Source organism: Vespula pensylvanica, chromosome 1 (genome assembly GCF_014466175.1).
Source record: "Vespula pensylvanica isolate Volc-1 chromosome 1, ASM1446617v1, whole genome shotgun sequence".
Lineage (NCBI taxonomy): Eukaryota > Metazoa > Arthropoda > Insecta > Hymenoptera > Vespidae > Vespula > Vespula pensylvanica.
The window spans coordinates 18,906,241-18,924,449 of NC_057685.1; the positions used below are offsets into that span (position 1 = coordinate 18,906,241).

The following is an 18,209-nucleotide window of genomic DNA, read 5'->3' on the forward strand; positions in this document are numbered from 1 at the left end:
TGTTCAGGGAGAACTTCTTACATCTTTTGATCTTAAGTTTCTATGATCGTTTATAAATGTCAAGTTTCGAAACGTTTTTAGATTATAAAGATTATATATATATATATATATATATATATATATATATATATATATCTTTTGAAGAATATATATATATATATATAGGACGAGCCAAAAGTCACTAGATAAATCAATAGTTTCTAAGTAGTTTTAAAAATCAATTATTCTCTTTTGATACTTTCGAGGCAAATTTTTGTCTTTCTTTTCGTCACATATCAAAGTAACAATGTCTAAATTATATGACTGAAATGTTTTGAAAATGAATAATTATTGATTTTTCAAATCGCTTATTTATCACAGAAACTTTTGATATAGCTTGTAGAATATATTCACTGTCAATCGACAATAGAACTTCGTAGATCTTCCACGGTTTTCAAAGACGCTTCTCTCAAAGTTCTGTTTACAAACGATAACATCGTTTCCTCTTACCATTTCTCCTCTCCTTTCTCCTATCTATTAAAGGTGGTCTAACTTAACACGTAAAGGTTCTCCTTTATGTCAGAAAGCAAAGAGAATATGGTTCATATGAAAATAACTCTCAAATTACGTAAAGAAAGACTATTCTACGATATATATAGCGATCAACGTGATCGAGATATCCGATAGTAAATCTTTATACTTATCATACAGAACCTTCGTTCTCTCCCTTCTTCATATATACATACATATATATATATATATATATATATATATATATATATATATATATCTTCAAAATCTTTATCAAAAAGAACGATCAATCTTTGCGAAGGCACGTGTATATACTTTCTAAAGAACGGTCAGATCGTCGAGAGATTATTAGATACATATATTTATATATATATATTAATATATATATAAATGTATATATATATATGTATGTATGTATGTACGTATATCCACCTGTGTATACCACATACGAAATATCGTAGAAACGACGTGATAGTATTTCCAATGGGGAAAGGACCGTGATTGTTTTTTATCTTTATTATATTTTCTACGGAAAATGAACGAACATATAAACAAACAAACAAAAAACGAAAATAAAATAAGAAAATTAAATTACTTAACGAGAAGGATTGATTTAATTCGGTATTTATTGTTTACAAATATTGGAATAAAAATACACGGATATGTATGTATCTCCAATCAAGCGTAAAGAGAACATCAAAGAAAAAAAAGAAAAGAAAAGAAAAAAAAAAGAAAACAAAAAATAATAATCAAATAATCGTAACAGCGAAATGATTGTTTATGTTCGTAAGAGACGAGAAAATGGCATTTTATAACTCTCTGATAGAAAGTAAATCGATGTCAGTCGATTCGTTTAACCTACGACCCTGTCTTATCGTAGAATAAAATTGTTCGTTCTTTTTTTCGTTTCTCGCTTATATGGAAAGTAAATGATGCGTTTTAAAGGATACGTCGAAAGAGAATAACGACGTCGATAATGATATTTTGTAAAAGGTGATCAAAATAAATCAAGAAATTAGATAGATAAATCAAACTGCTCGATTTATAGATCATAATTCTCGATATTAAGAATTTTTATATCAATCTGACTTTTATTGCATGCGCATTGAAGAGGATGATTATCTTTTAGAAATTCATACATTTACGAAATGTATTCGTGTATTTAAAGAGATAAATGTGTCGAACGATCGAGTGCAATTTTCCATGGAAGATTTATCTTCAATTTTATCTCTCACTAATTCAACATAAACAAACGTTCAGCTTTTACTACTCAACAAAAATTTGTCTACGCGGAATAATTCCCGACAGAAAACGAAAATGAAAAGTCGTGCGCCGTTATCAAGGGTACAAGAAATTAAGTTGATCATATAATCTCGAAGAAAATTAGAAAATGTCTCTCGTTCGCTCTCTTTCGCTCTCTCTTTTCTTCTTTTTTTTTTTCTCTCTCTCTCTCTTTTTCTTTTCCTCTCTTAGAACCGTCATACTCGTTAATTACTACGACGTTGCGAATGAAATTAAAATCCTTTCTTCTTTACTTTAAAACTCGAATTCGTTTGCGAGTACACCTCTGGCAAAGGAACTAATTTAAATATTAGAAATGTAGCACATGAAACCATCGACATAGGTGTATTTCAATGTGAATGTACTTATTGACTTAACAAGGAAATAATTCTTTTTTTTTTTACGGATATATATAATAATCTTATTAGTGATAAAAAGCTTCTTTCTTTGAGATTTAAATAATAAATACATTTATTCGGAAAATTCGTAGGATTACGAATGGACTCTTTACTGAATGGATAATAAGTTCTATGATGTAGACACACACACATACACACACACACACACACGTGTATTTATATATTTGTAGATATTTTTGCATACCTCTAGTAAAGAAACTATACTGCTGTTTTGTCAAGATCGAAAATTATACCACATTATATATATTTAATACAGTGCAAACAAACTTTAACATTTTATATGTATGAAAGGAAGTTTATTAATCGTTTTAGTGTTTTAGTATTAAAACAAGATAATTTAACGATTTCATCAATTTCAATTTCATTTTGTTCATTCTAAAAAAATACAAGAAATACTTTTATTATATAAAATTCAATAAAACAGTTCTCATTATTATCATTCGAAGTAGAAGTTTATTTCGATAAATATAATAGAGGAAGAAAATAATGTATTTGTTATCGTCTTCATCGTGTCACTTGCAGATACATCTGTAGTTATGTGGATAGAACGAAGAAAAAGATGAAGAAAAAAAAAATAAAGATAGATATAGAGTTAATACGTTATATAAATGTTTCAATAGAACGTTTCAATATGAAATTAATTTAATATTATGAGATAAAATTAGTTTAATACGAATTAATAAATTTTATTGCGTGCTCTTTGCTCATATATTCGACGTAATGTATATCAAATTAAAATATCGAGATTTTATGGACGAGGGATAAACGGTTATCGGAAATAATCCGAAATTGCAATATTTACGTTCGATTACGCCCATTTGAAAATAATGTTAATTATGGTACTTTAAAGAATTACAATTATTTATTTGCTTGCAAACGAGAATATAAAAAATTTGTAGGTATTATGATAAAAAATTAAAAGATCTCTTCAATGAACAAATGTTTATAAAAAAAAAGAAAAAAAATTATAATAACTGTATAACTTAGAATACATGAAAAAAGAGAACTTAAAAACGGAACGATAAGTCGATCGATTTTATTCATTATTAATTTTGGTTAATCGATCCTTGTGCAATATTAAACATGGCTGAGGCATCAAACTTATTTCATTGAGTTAGTTCAAGCTAACCAAAATGTTTGCACCTTTCTATGGTGCCTGTCTATTTACCGATAGAGCACAAACAAAGGTGAAAATGATTGATTAATTTTAACTTTACTGATGAACAAACGAAAACTTTTAGGAGAATAATATCAATCTACGATAATTTATAATCATTATTTATGACAAACTATAATATTATTTATCGTGCGCGCGCGTGTGTTATGTGCTTTTGAGTTGTATTTGTATATACATATATATATGTTTAACTTGAAATTTGTCGAACAATATTTTTTCTATTGTTATACAATTTTCTATTGTTATTTGTTCCAATATTCGGAGTTAAACAAAGAGCAAAAAAAATTATGTAAAAGACATGTTTAATATATGAAATAAAAGTTCTATGTGACTTTTAATCTGCATGATATTAAACATATCTTACATGTATGCAATCTTTTTTATTTTATATAATATTAGTATAATTATTCTCGAAATGAAATATCTATTTCATTTCGAGATATGTATGTATATACGCACACTACGCGTTTTATATGTCACATGCTTTTATTTCAATCTTTATTAACATCAATTTCACCGAAGCATAAAACGTGCGTGGAAAATGATTTTACATCGTGATAAAGCTGTTTTTAATTTAAGCGACAACCTACTTGTTTCTATATTCGTAATTAAATTCGGTTATTTCCGTTCGATCGTTATCGTTTTGTTTGATCAAACAAAATGGTGGTAGCGTTGAAGGTTTTACTTGCGTTATGCTTAAATTAATTATTGATCTTGCAGCTAGTTACGAAAAATAGAAAAAAAAGGAAGACAAAAAGAAGGACAAAGACAAAAAAAAAACAAAAAAAAAATAGATAAAGAACAAAATTTTCCAAAGATATGAAACACGCCTGTTTACAACATTATCAATAATTAATGCAAATGAAATCAATATATAGATCAATTCTTTGATTCTAGATATCATTGTATATACGTTGAGGGACTTCACTATTTGTACAGTAGAAATATATTTCCATATTTCTATCTGTAGACATATGGCAGATTAAAATATATTTCCATATTTCCATTTATAGTCTTGTAGAACGATTGAAACATGACGTTTGAAAAAATAAATTTCATTGACTGAATATAAGATTCGAAATAATAATTGTTTAAAAACTGTTCTCGATATAAACACGGAAACATGCAAATAAAATTCATCAGTAATTCTCAGAATACATATTGCTCCTCATCCTCCTCCCCCCCCCCTCTCTCTCTCTCTCCCTTTTTCTCCCTGGAGATAACTCTATCCATTGAAAACATCACGCAATAATAGTGATTCCAATGATCACAAGGATGATACAACAGATAAAAATATAATTAACACGTCTTCAGTCCCGTAATTACGATATATGGTAATTTAATGAAATTGCCTAATATTTACATCGATCGGTTCAATAGGTTTGTTAATTATAGTAATCTTTTTATCAAACACAAACATTTGCAGAGTATTATAATGGCATAAAAATTAAATAGAAATTAATTAAGCATATTTGTAAATAAACATATTATATGTAATTTAGCATTCTACGTTTAATTGACGATAAATAATCACCGAAGGGGCAATATTATGATGAATCAGTGGAAAGAAAAATAGATGTAATAAAAAAAGATTTTAGAATAAGGGAAAAAGTTAGAGTAAGAGGATACATCTTCTTCTAAAAAAATAGAAGAAAAAGAAAAAGAAGAAATAATAGAAATCAAAACGAGTCGAAATTCGAATTGACCGATCAATTTCTTTTTCTTTCTCTTTTCTCCTTTGAAATCTTTATTGCGGCATACGACGTGTTGCTATTATAGTCGAGGGTCTCCTCGAATTACGTTTCCTAGCGACATGGGAAAGACTATACGCGCCATCTGGAAACTTATACGAAGCGAAGTCAACCTTCCGTACGTTCTAAATGCGAAGGGTAGTTTATCCCTCTATCCCTCACCTTTCACACTATCTCCTCTCTTATATTTCTCTACTCGCCAGGATCTATTCTTGCATGGATTCACGCGGAGATAAAAAATAAGCAGAGGTATAGAGATAGAAAAAATTAATTAAATTAAACTCGAAAATGAATTTAAATGAATTAATTTGTTTTAATTATCATAAAAAATATCAAAGAAAGTTTATTATTATGAAAATATTTTCGCTAAGATATTATTCACAAATATTCGAATTTTATATTTATATTTAAAAAAAAAAAAAAGGAAGAAATAATGTAAAATAAAAAAATGTTAAAAAAGATATGTAGCTACATATATCTAAAATACTAAAGATTGATGAAGCGTGAAGGAAATAGCGTCTCTGTAGGATAAAAGATTCATCTTTTCTTTGACTACCTATGAGATCACTGCATAGTTTTCGTTTACTTTTATCTACAAGGTTTCTTCTCGGCACGCACCTTCTTCTCAACTACAACAAATTCTTGGCATACGTGTAAGAAATTGAGAGAAAGTGAAAAAGAGGATAAAGGAAAGAGAAAAATGAAAAAAGAAGCAAAGAAAAATACAAAATCAAACGAATTTTATCGATTGAGGTGATGAAGTAAATTTATTAAAAAAAGAAAAAAAACAAAAAAAAAAATCTTTTCTCATCGTTCAACATAGCTTGGTCATATTTATTTATTAATTAAAATTTTGTTGGAAAAACAAGTAAATATCAAAAGAGTCGATTTGAATAACGTTTAAAATAAGATATCGTTTTGTCGAATAAATAAAAATAAAAAAATAAAAATGTCCCTTTTAAAACCGTCGAACAATCGATAAAATATCTACATCACACAGCGATCAATATCTACATCCTTTCTATTTTACATCAGAAAATATTTACCGTTTAAAAAGACCAGAAGGATATATAATGTGTGGATCTTCAACATCGCGCAGACTCCTTGCTATCGAAGAGAAGAGAGGAGAATCAGGAAGAGGGAGCGAGAAATCCTCGTGAATTTTCAGCAGTATCGTCGCGACTATCCGCAACCAAAGTTCATGATTTGATTGGTGTCTCATATTGATCATCTTATTCAATTATAATATAACTTATTGCCCTAACAAAACTATATTACAAATCTTACGAAATTATACATTTAAAAGAAACGTTTGTCGTAATATTATATTATACTATACTATACTGTGTTATCATCTTTAGTTCATCTAAAGAATGATATATTATAAATTACTTATCAGTGTAATCGTTAAATAATTATTTAGAAAAAAAAAAGAAAATATAAAAGGAAAAAAAAAAAGACGTCGCGTTGATCGGTCGATGATTAACGGTGGTTATTTAATTTTTTTTTATCTATAATATTATACTTCAATTAAATCGTGTGTTCTTCGTTTCCAAGGGAATAACTTCGTCTCTTACGTATGATGCATTTAGGTACGTTGCTTACAATTTTATCCATATTAATTGATATTAATCGAACGAATGCGGAAGAATCATTTTTTATTTAATATCGAACGATCAATTTCGTGAATAAAATTTTTCTTCGTAAAATTGGAAAAAAAAATGATTTCTTTCTATTCTAATGCAATCAGGAAAAATATTATGCGCGCACACTTCTTTTCGTATTTACCCTTCATTGTCACCACAATTTTTATTCCCTCTATTTTCTCTCTCTCTCTCTCTCTCTCTCTCTCTCCTCTTATATCTCCCGTATAGTACAGAATTCATGCAAATATATAGATTGCGTCATCTGTTCGTTCGTGAAAATCTTCTAAGTAAGAGAACGCGGTAAATATATAAAGAATTTCATATGATGTACATTAAACGAAAATTACATATGAACCTTTTCATTCGGCAAAGTGACGAAGCATGTAATTTTATTCCTTTTTACTAATTTTTATCCGTTTTTATTTGTAGAAAATTCAAAAGCAACATTTTTTTCCTTTGAAGACGAAGAATTGACTTTACAATTCTATAATATCAAGCTTATATAATGGTGATAGTGATGGATAGTGATATGGTGATGGTGGAGTGTAAAATGAAGATAAAAATTTCACAATGCGAAAATTAAGAATTATTGAATGATGTAGCAAACACATAGAAATTTTGTTCCGAAGGTAAACAGAAAAGATATTTCTTCAGAATTAATTTCTCATTCTATAAGAGAACAATTTTTTCCCTTCATTTTTGCTTTACCAATAAAAATATCTTCAAAGCTTTGTCTTCGTTACAAAGTTTTTAACGATAAAACGTAATCTCGTAGAAATATTGAGATCCGAGAAGTTTTTATTTTAGTTTTTATGTCTGTGCGTATACGCGTATATACTTTATAAAAATATTAATGAATTAATTCTTTCCACGTAATTTTGTTTCTTTTTCTCCTTTTTTTTTTTTTTTATTCATAGGTATTATAACAGATTTCCGCCTAACACGAATGAAATAATACAAAAGAATATATCCACGTGAAAAAGAAAAAAAATAGAAAGGATCAAAGCAAATGTAATATTCCATAATATACCATAATACGAAAGTAGACTGCGGGATGTAAACAGTTCGGTTGAATCTACGATAGTACATTCTCTTTGTGTGAGAACCATGTCCAATCACTTGTTAGCTCGCATTTAGTCTGCAATTGTTATCACTCCCATCCTACGGAGTGTCTGTCAGTATTAGAAAACCTGATCGATACTGTGTATATATAGGATATCGAGTTAGCAATGTACGTCATGTTAATTCATTCTTTTTATACTTCTCCTATTCCTTTGTTAGATTCAAATTATATTTTTTAGCAAATAAAATTCTTCCTTTTATCGGTCGATTCTAGTAAGTAAATCTATTTTTTCAATTTGCGAAAAATATTTATATATTTGGTAGATCGTTATTTTATAAAATTATTAGCTCACAAAGTTATCCCTTACAAAAATTTATTCTTTGAGTTAACGATAACGTCTTGGACGTTTTCAAAAAGAATAAAAATTAATATTTCCTATTAAAGCTACGGCGAAATTAAAAAATGAAAGAAATTATTTGGATTTAATATGAAGATATAAACGATTGGATTATATTAAATTTGCATCGATCGTGTACATAGTTGTGCGAATTATAGCCGATGTTATATATAATCCTGAACGTTCATTTCCACATTTGTGGTTAACGTGGTTAACAATCCGTAGAATAAATAATGACGTTAGAATCAATCAACGGAGTTAAAACTACATTTCTTTTATTCAATTCATTATTTTCAATATTCTATAATATATAGATATTACAATTTAACCCGAGCTCATATTAATAATTCCAATCGTGAATTATATTAACAGCGATCAGTCTTGAAAAGTATTTTTATATTCATTTTAAGTGTTTCATTATATGATTATATGAACGTATCTTTCATTTATTAAGCCAATGACATTTTTCACATGTCTTACCGATCGTTTAACGATCCTTGACGCGATTAACCCAATTCGCAGATCGATCTTTGTACTTTATTAATAAACCGAATTGCTCACTTGAGTCAAATAATCTATCCGTAGATCTTTTTAATAAACGATGATTCTCGCGATGGAAATCATAAATATTTCTAAAAATTGCGGAAAACTTTTATGTTATATTTGCATTCATGTATGTACATACGTACTGAACATATAATCCAACTTCGTTCGGTTGTTATTTGAGTAACATTCATACGTGAGTAAATAATTTTGTATCTTACAGGAAAACGTTTAAGTACGATATTGCATTTCATGAGTCAAGTGTGCAATTTTATATTTTACAGGGAAACGTCCAAGCAAGATATTACATTTCTTGTTCTGTTTTTGAATGAAAAATAAAAATTAAAAAAAAAAAGTAGAATATATAAATGAAAAGAGATGAATTATACAAAATATGAAAGGATATAAGGAATAATTCTTGAAAATCTCGATCTTTGAAAGAAAGAAAAAGAGAGAGGAATATTCATCGTAAAGAGATCAGAAGTGATTGAACACAAAAGAAAAATTGATTCTTTTCAGTCCGATATCATATATCATAGTATTCGATGTTTCAGCTATCATCATATCTATGTATATATCTATATCCTCAATTTTTTCGTACAATCCTTCGTATATCGTATATTGTTAAAATTCAGGACACGAGCGTCAGAGTATCTTTTAGCTTTTGAAAGAAAATCGACGTTTCGTCCCACGTCAAATTTTCGAGACATTAAGTCAGTTTCAAGGGAAGGAAAACGAAGTTAACATCACTTTTACGAGCTCGCCCAAATCCAGTTAACTGGTTACCTCGAACGACAGACCGATACCACTCTCTTACTCTTTTATTGTTTCTTAATTTCACTAGCATAAAAATTCGTTCGGCCATTTAAAAATAAATGAGTTTCGCTTCGACGAACGATTCAATTTTCTTCTCTCTTTCTTTCTTTCTTTTTTTGTTTTTGTTAAAATATATATAAAAATATATCGTTAGATAGACATTTACAGTAATTTCTATGGCTAACGTTTATTGTTATAGGACCAGAACGGATAAAATAATTTCTCTCTGATTACATCGCCATAGGTATTCGTTTCTTCGAAGGAGTTTACAAATATTATCTTAGAACTATCAGGATAGGACATTCGTATTTAACAAGCTGAGCTTCTATAAATAGCTTGAAACATTGCTCCGAGTGAACAAACAAGAATAGTTGATGATATTCGCATAAATCACCATTGATATCCTTAAACGATTGCTTTTTCCTTAATTCGCCCAATGATTATCGAATGAGAAATCGTATTCAATAAAATTTTCATTCTCTAAGTTTATCGATACTCATCGAACGGTATTCAAAACTTTCGCCGATAACTGATAATGAAAACAATTTTATTACATGAAATTTCTCATTCAAATAACTATTTAAAAATACTTTATCGATAACACATTGTAAAGTTCTCTACAATTGCTCGTATCTATTTAGATTATGAAAACTGTCCCGTCATTCAAATTCCATTATCTATGTTTGTATGATAACATAATAGTGACAGTTCGAATTTCGTGGTATGAGACGAACTGATGGAAAATTGACGTATAACAAAAAGTCGGGAAAAAAAAACGAATAAAAAAGCAACAAAAAAATGTCTGTATAATCTCCACATATGTACATAAAACTGAACGGGCAACGTTATTGGAATACTACAGAGATTGGCAAATCTTCATCGGTGTAAAACATTTTTAAAACATGTAAATTTATTTTATATCGATCTGAATGCTCATTGAATTTCAATGATCACTGTTTGATTATATATATTATAAGAACACTGAAATAATAATGATATTTGGGTAAACAATGAAGAACCGTAAAAAAGCAACAGTTATAAGCGAGGAATCGGAAAACACGACATGCATTATACATGAGTGCATATCTTATCTAAAATTTGACTCTGAGGTTTTTCATTTTTATTAAAGTACATTCTTTTTTTTTTTTTTTTATTTTCTTCTCTTACTCTCTCTTTTATTATATGTGTAATCCGTTTAATAAATCGAAAGGCATATCCTTCATTCATGAGAATACTTATAAATTTCATATGTAAAAAAAAAAAAAAAAAGAAAAAAAACAAATCTTTTATCATTGTAAACAACATATATAAAGCAAGAATTATACTGAAAAAAAGAATTATAAATAAGTTAAGAAAATGAAATGAAAGGGTTGTCTGACTTGTCTTCTATTACTTGTGAAAATAAAACTTTTCCAAAATAGAAAAAAAAAAATTTGCAATATCAACCGCGGTAAAAAAAAATTTCCATCTCGAAATCCATGAACTTAATTATACATTTCACAGATTTCCCTCTCGCGTTGGTATATTACGATCTATTAAAATTTCAAATATGGCCGTGTTAAATTGTTCACGATAAATAACATCCAGTTTCATAATTCTTTTTACACATTCACATGTAATACATCTCTATAAATGTACTACGCTTTTTCAACTCAGAAAATAGGAATATGTAAATGGTGTGCTTAGATTTTATGACAACAATTTTCCAGGATTTCTTTTCCACTCTCTCTCTCTCTCTCTCTCTCTCTCTCTCTCTCTCTCTCTCTCTCTCTCTCTCTCTCTCTCTCTTTCTCTCTCTCTCTTTCTTTTTCCATTTACTTTTTTTTTTTGATTTTACGTTTATCATTATGTAGGCTATATACATATAAATCGACTTTACAATATCCAATATCCCATTAACAAATAATTTAAATTCGATTTACTTCGACGTAATGTTTAATAGAAAAAACGAGATGCTTGTGATTTGAATTCATAATCAAACGAGTAAGAATTATTCGATTGCGAAATGAAAAAAATAGTTTGCATTCTTTTAAGAAACAATGCGAAGCATTTGTGCGGATGTAATTCTTTCCGACTCTTCTCTTTAGAAGACGAATTCTTTTCCCTTGTCCAACGAAATATCTTTTATTCAGTGAAAATACTCAGATAATAGTCTCGTAATTTTTTGACATAACTTTTAATGGAATTACGTTGAACTTTGCATATTCATTTTCTTGGTAAACTCTATCTATCTATCTGGATAACAATCGCAATTGTAATCTGTAGTAAACGATTTAATAGTAAACATAAAAAGAAATAAAGAAGGAAGAAAGAATCAAAACGTTTCGTAATATGCCGATGATCATTTCTTTTTCCAATTTCAAAAGTTACATAGCTATATTATAAATATAAACGCTCGACACAAACGGAAATAAAAGGAGACCTCAATATTTTTTCGCATCATAACTCTCTCGATTGAATCGCAAGAGAACAAAGTAAAAAAGACAAATAAAAGAGTAAAAAAAAAAAAACATATATAAAAAAAAAGAAATACGGAAAAATAGAACCGTTATTTGTCTATACTTTTTTCATATTACTAAACTTCGATTTTATATTTCTTTCTTCCTTGTAAAATATTCCGTTCCATGTAAAATCCCACGTAAAATCGTAACACCTTCTATCGAATTAAAATTCACTTTGTTCGATAAAAAAGCGTATTAACTAAATAAAATAGTTATCTTCTATGTACGATCTATATACATATGAACATACGTTAATAATATATCTCACGCAACACGCGATATTCAACCACAATTCATTTCTAGTTAATCTTTTCATATCGCTGTGTTTCCTTCTGTTTATTTCCTTTTATTAAAACATTATTCGTTCATTCATTACATGTTCGACACAAATATTCATTCTCTTTGTACACATTCATACGTATTTTACATCGTATAGATATGTTTATACATAGCAAAACCAATATTTTATTCGATCACGATTTGTCTCTAATAATTAACTTTTTCATATTGTTATATTTAGCTTTATTAGTGTTCTTTCTATTTATTTTCTTTTATTATAACATATTATATTTCACAAAATTAATATCCATTCTTTTTGTATTTTATTCATTCACATTTTATTTCGCATAGGTATATTTATGTATAAAAAGAGAAAAGAAAAGAAAAGAAAAGGAAAAGAAATAAAAATGGCATCGATACTTTCGATCTAACGAGAAAACATTTTTTTTTCAGAAATCCTGTATGTGAACAGAATGCATAGAAATATACGATGTATTATTGCGAAGAAAGTTGAGAGAAAAGAAGAATAGAATAAAACATCGAAGAATCATTGAACGTGATCTTTTGAGAAAGATCAAACGTTACATTCAATCTCGTACGATCTTGTGAAAAAAGAAATAAATTCGTATTTCAAACGATTAAGTCGATCCTTTCGCCAAACAAGAAGTCTTTTGCTAAACACTCATCGCTTATCCTTCGATTAGGAAGGTACAACTGGGTCAACAACTGTTCTGGACGCTCGTATATTTGTCTTCAAGTTTTCGCGGTTAAAACATTATTAACTGGAACGAGATTCGTTTGGAATAAGATCAAGTTAAGATCATGCTGATGAGAATACTGAAATTGACAATCAACGAATAAACGATTATCCTTCTCGAAGCAGAAGCAAAATTAAGTAATCTCTTTTATTCGGAATCTGTATCACAAGGTACATCTGAAATCTCTTGTCAAGCACTTTAAGTTGCTTCTTCGAAATATATCGAGCATGTATCGCTTTGAAAATTACATCGACATTTTCCGTCAACTAAATATTACAACAGAAGACCTCAAGTTCATAGAAAACTATACTTCCTTGTTGGAACTATTCAACACGGATTGTTATTGCAACGGTTCCGTAAGAGATTGGGCTCTGACGTATAAAATATATCATGGTTACATCGCAATTATGGTCTGCATTTTTGGTACCTTTGCCAATATGCTCAACATCGTCGTATTAACCCATAAAGAAATGATGATAACGCCTATAAACAAAATTTTAACGGGATTAGCACTAGCTGATATGTTAGTTATGCTGGAGTATATACCGTTTGCTATTTACATTTATTTAATCTTACCAAGATATCGGATCTTCCCTTACGGATGGGCTGTCTTCGTTTTATTTCACATGCACTTCACTCAGATATTTCATACCATCAGCATCGCACTCACTCTTACCCTAGCTGTCTGGAGATACATCGCTTTAAGGTAATTCTTTTTACATAAATATATTAGACGAATATTAAAATAATTGTATTTTTATTTATGTACATACATACATATTCAAAAGAAAACAAGAATATATATATATATATATATATATAAAATAAACGAACGAGACCCGTCGCACGTAAATGTTATTCGATACGATGACGTTAGAAATACAACTTTGCGACGGATAAGACACGTCAAAGTGAGTAAGAGGGTGGTTATAAAAGGTAAGATGGAAACTTCAAAAGCACGTTCGACTATCAAGAAATAAAATTATGTTTTCTTAGGACAGCGTAAAGTAATACCTAATAACGTGCCTTTGTATTCCGCATAAATCTGCATAAGCTTCTATTTGATAGCAAAAGCTGGATTTCCTTCACGATTGACTCGACGGCTTATAAATTGCGTAATAACGAATCCCTTTTTCTCTCTCTTTTTCTTTTTTCTTTTTTTTTTTTTTCCTTTCTGTTATTCTTTTTTCTTTTCGTTTTCCTTTTTGTTTTCTTCTTTTTTTCTTTCCTTCCTTTATCATCTTATATTCTTGTCAATCTTGTCACATAAATTTTCTCTCCCTTGAAGCTTCTTCATAGTTGACAACTTGTTTGAAATTGTCTCACAAAATCAACCGAAATTTTCATAAACTTTTGGAATTTAAGCTATCGAATATTATCGATTTTAATAATTAAATATGACCTTGCAAAAATGAGGAATTGATTATTAACGACTTTTTCTTTTTCTTTTTATTTCTTTTCTTTCTATTTAATAAATAAAATACAACCTCTTTCTCTCTCTCTCTCTCTTTCTCTTTCTGTGCACCTACACGTGTATTGTGTGTTGTGTGTATGTGTATCTCGTGTGAATATATTCTTTATAAACATTGCTTGAGCGAATTACTTTCAAATATTTTCTAAGATAACAAAGAGACAACCACGTTCTATGCTTCGAGTATATATACTTCTCCTAGCTCATTTGACTTTTATTCTTTATATTAAAATTTCTTGTTACCCCCATTATTTTTATATATCTCCTGTACCATATAAAAGATTTATAAGTATTTATTAATATTGGAACGAGCTTTTTGTATTTCGCAATCGAATATAAACGAACGTAATTATTTAAAATGTAAATCCAATTACTAATATTGTAAAAAGATACTTCTTCGAAACCTTCGTTATTCTTTTGATATTTAGATAATAAAAATGTAATAATATTTATGGAGTATTATCTATTTCTTTGAACTTTTCTTCATAAACATCGAGTATGAGTACTCAATAAGGTGTCAAAAATATTGTGTTAAATTTCTACCAAGAGAAAAAAAACATTACAAAATTTCATAGGTATAAATAACATATCTTGTATCGCACACGTATGTAATTCCACGGGTCCATGGATAAAATGCAAATGTGAACGTACGAGAATTGCTAAGAAATAACTAGTGCATGAAACTTTGTCAAACGATCTTTTGTCACATTGAATACTTAGATACGTTGTTCTAAGTACTATCTACATGTTAAGAATAATATCTCAAGGAAAAAGAATATTACAAACTTTATTGTATGTTTGTAACTCACAAAGTACGTTGTTCTATTTCTAATTATTTTTATTAAAAAGAAGGATGTTTAAAGGAACTAATCTAACTTCGATTACAAGAAAACATTAAAAGTTTGCAATCATTTTGTATGTACTTTTCATCGTGTATCGACATAGAATTCCCAAGTGAGCGTTGCAAGGAAACTTCGAAATTGTCAAGTAGTACAAATAATAAAGTATAACGAAGATGGCCTTATTTACCATTTCTTTTAATATTTCTATGATCTCGTTTTTTTACTTTAATTAATAGAGCTTCAAAATGAAGCCTCTGATGATAATGGGATGGAATGAAATTTCATGGAAGGAAATGTATGAAATTTTAAATTAAATTTATTTATCGATATATCTTCCTACTTTGCTCTGTTATATTCGTTCGAATAAAAAATTTTTATTTCAAGCCCTCCTTTCAATGAGAGAATTCGTATATTGTTTGGAATTCATTGTTACAAAGCATATCTTGGTACGTGTTTCAGGTTTCTGCAATACAATCATGCATGGTGCACACCTACCCGTTGCAAAGTAGCTCTATGGTGTTGCGTTTTGGCGCCATTGATCGCCTGTGCACCGAGTTATTTCGTCTTTGGCGTGAGTAGAATTCGTTCTCCTCGTAATCGATACTGCGTTTCTCGAAATCAAAGGCAAGGATATCTGATAAATAATCTTACAACGTAATGCTTAGATAAAGGATAAACGTTTCGTCGAAAATGGAACTTTAGAGATTTTGTACTATGTCGATACCGATTATTCAAGAGACAAAGGATTCATTTATCAACTTAACTTTTGGATACTTGGAGTTGTGGTCAAACTTATGCCCTGCTTTATATTAACCATAATTAGTTGTTGGTTAATCAAAACACTTTGCAGGTACATTGATAATAATAATAGTAATAATAATGATAATAATCGATCAAATATAATATTATTAATATATAATAATATTGATAAGATTTTATTCGTACTTTATAGAAGATTTTTTTAATTAAACAAATTTAATCAATTTTTAATTCACGCAGAACGAAAAATCGGAAACAAGCTTTAAAGAATTACAATCAACCTTTAGTGAAGAATCTACCGATAAATAATGGTTCGGTTATACCACGAAGGCCAAGCAAGAATGAAAAACATGCTGATAGGACAACCAGAATGCTCGTTGCTGTTTTACTCCTTTTTTTAATTACAGAAATACCACAAGGTGTTTTAGGTCTTCTTTCTGGAATTCTTGGCGATTGCTTCTTTCGTAATTGTTATCATAATTTTGGCGAGATAATGGATATATTAGCTTTATTAAACGGCGCTATTAATTTTATCCTTTATTGCTTAATGTCACGACAATTTCGAACATCTTTCGAACAACTATTTAAACCCAAAATCATGAAGAAATGCCAACCGGCCACTCAACAAACCGACGTACAAAGTACTTACGTATGATGTAGACTACCTACTTTGAAAGATACTTATTTCTAAAATAATTTTAAATCATTTCAAATCGACGATGTGAAATCAACGATGACTCAATAAAATCTCAATGATCGAGTAGATATAATTAACAAAAAAAAGAAAAAAAAGACACTTTACATTATTCAATAATACCGAATAAAATGATTAAACGATAAATTTAAATATGACAATTATTTTTTCTAAATAATTATTTTTTAATAATAAAGTAACCATGTATATTTATCTATATATATAAAGTCATAATTCAGCTATAAATATCTTTCCGATACGAAGATCATCAAATCGTAACGTTAGAAGTTCCTTCTTTTCTTTTTTTTTATGTACGTTCACTTAATGAGAATCACGCTCATTTAATTCCTATGCCTATATTGGACTTTGGCTCCGGTCCAAACAAATTCCATGAAATCTAATACAATAATTTATATGTTTAATTAGAAGTGTGAAAAAAACCTACAAAACTGGCATACATTACACACAAAATTGTAAAGTGAGATGTAAAGTCAATTAAATATCTATCAAGCTATCCTGGATCATCATTTACTTTGTAATTAGATAAGTAGAGAGGAAAAAATATTTCTTCGTTAATAAGACCATGTAATTGCTTATTGATAGTAATTTATATTATATAATTAATAAAAATTTATCGTATCAAAAAAAAATGAATCGTGATATTCGCGATATACTTACAAGCAATAATCATCTATTTCCTCTTTTTTGATTTTGATTTAAAAAAAAAAAAAAAAAAAAACAAAAACAAAAAACACAGATTAAGATCTAATGAATTTATTTGTTAGTTTATGACGAACGTAAATCTTATGTGATATAATAAAATGTTGTTAGTGAATTTTATTTATTTTGAAAAAGTAGACAATACTATTTATTCGCTAATTGTTAGGATTTCTAAAGAAATACAAATATTTCGATGGTATATATACTTATATATAAAACAAAAAACAATTGCGCGTATATGAAGCGCACGCTATAAATTAAATATAAATTCAAATACTTTTTCCGTTTTATTGTAAACATTCCTTAAAAAAAAAAAAAGAAGAAGAGAGAAAAAAAGCACATAATTGTAAGTAAAAATTGTAACATCTTATAATACATATGTATGTATGTATGTATGTATATATATATATGCTCTTCTAAATCTATGTGATACAATATGTAATCGAAAAGACGTTCGATAATATTCTAAATGTTATATATACACATATATACATATATATATGTGTATATTTTTATGTATACATATATGCATATATATATATATATATATATATATATATATATATAAATTCATTCACTTTA

At 28.4% G+C, this 18,209-nt stretch overlaps 1 protein-coding gene across 1 annotated transcript; it reads left to right on the plus strand.

Moving 5' to 3' along the window:
• Positions 1-6,277: 6,277 nt before the first annotated feature.
• Positions 6,278-17,642, plus strand: LOC122634370 (G-protein coupled receptor dmsr-1-like). The gene is made up of 5 exons (XM_043823249.1): positions 6,278-6,730; positions 12,837-13,847; positions 15,914-16,025; positions 16,120-16,304; positions 16,454-17,642. The coding sequence occupies exons 2-5, from the start codon at positions 13,369-13,371 to the stop codon at positions 16,866-16,868; spliced, it is 1,191 nt and encodes a 396-aa protein (XP_043679184.1). The 5' UTR covers positions 6,278-6,730; positions 12,837-13,368; the 3' UTR covers positions 16,869-17,642.
• Positions 17,643-18,209: the final 567 nt, after the last annotated feature.

Excerpts from the sequence above, each read along its gene's own strand:
- LOC122634370 (XM_043823249.1), top strand. The coding sequence starts at position 13,369 with ATGTATCGCTTTGAAAATTACATCGACATTTTCCGTCAACTAAATATT. Across the intron at positions 13,848-15,913 it reads TGGAGATACATCGCTTTAAG|GTTTCTGCAATACAATCATG; the intron begins GTAATTCTTTTT and ends TACGTGTTTCAG. Across the intron at positions 16,305-16,453 it reads TTAATCAAAACACTTTGCAG|AACGAAAAATCGGAAACAAG; the intron begins GTACATTGATAA and ends TAATTCACGCAG.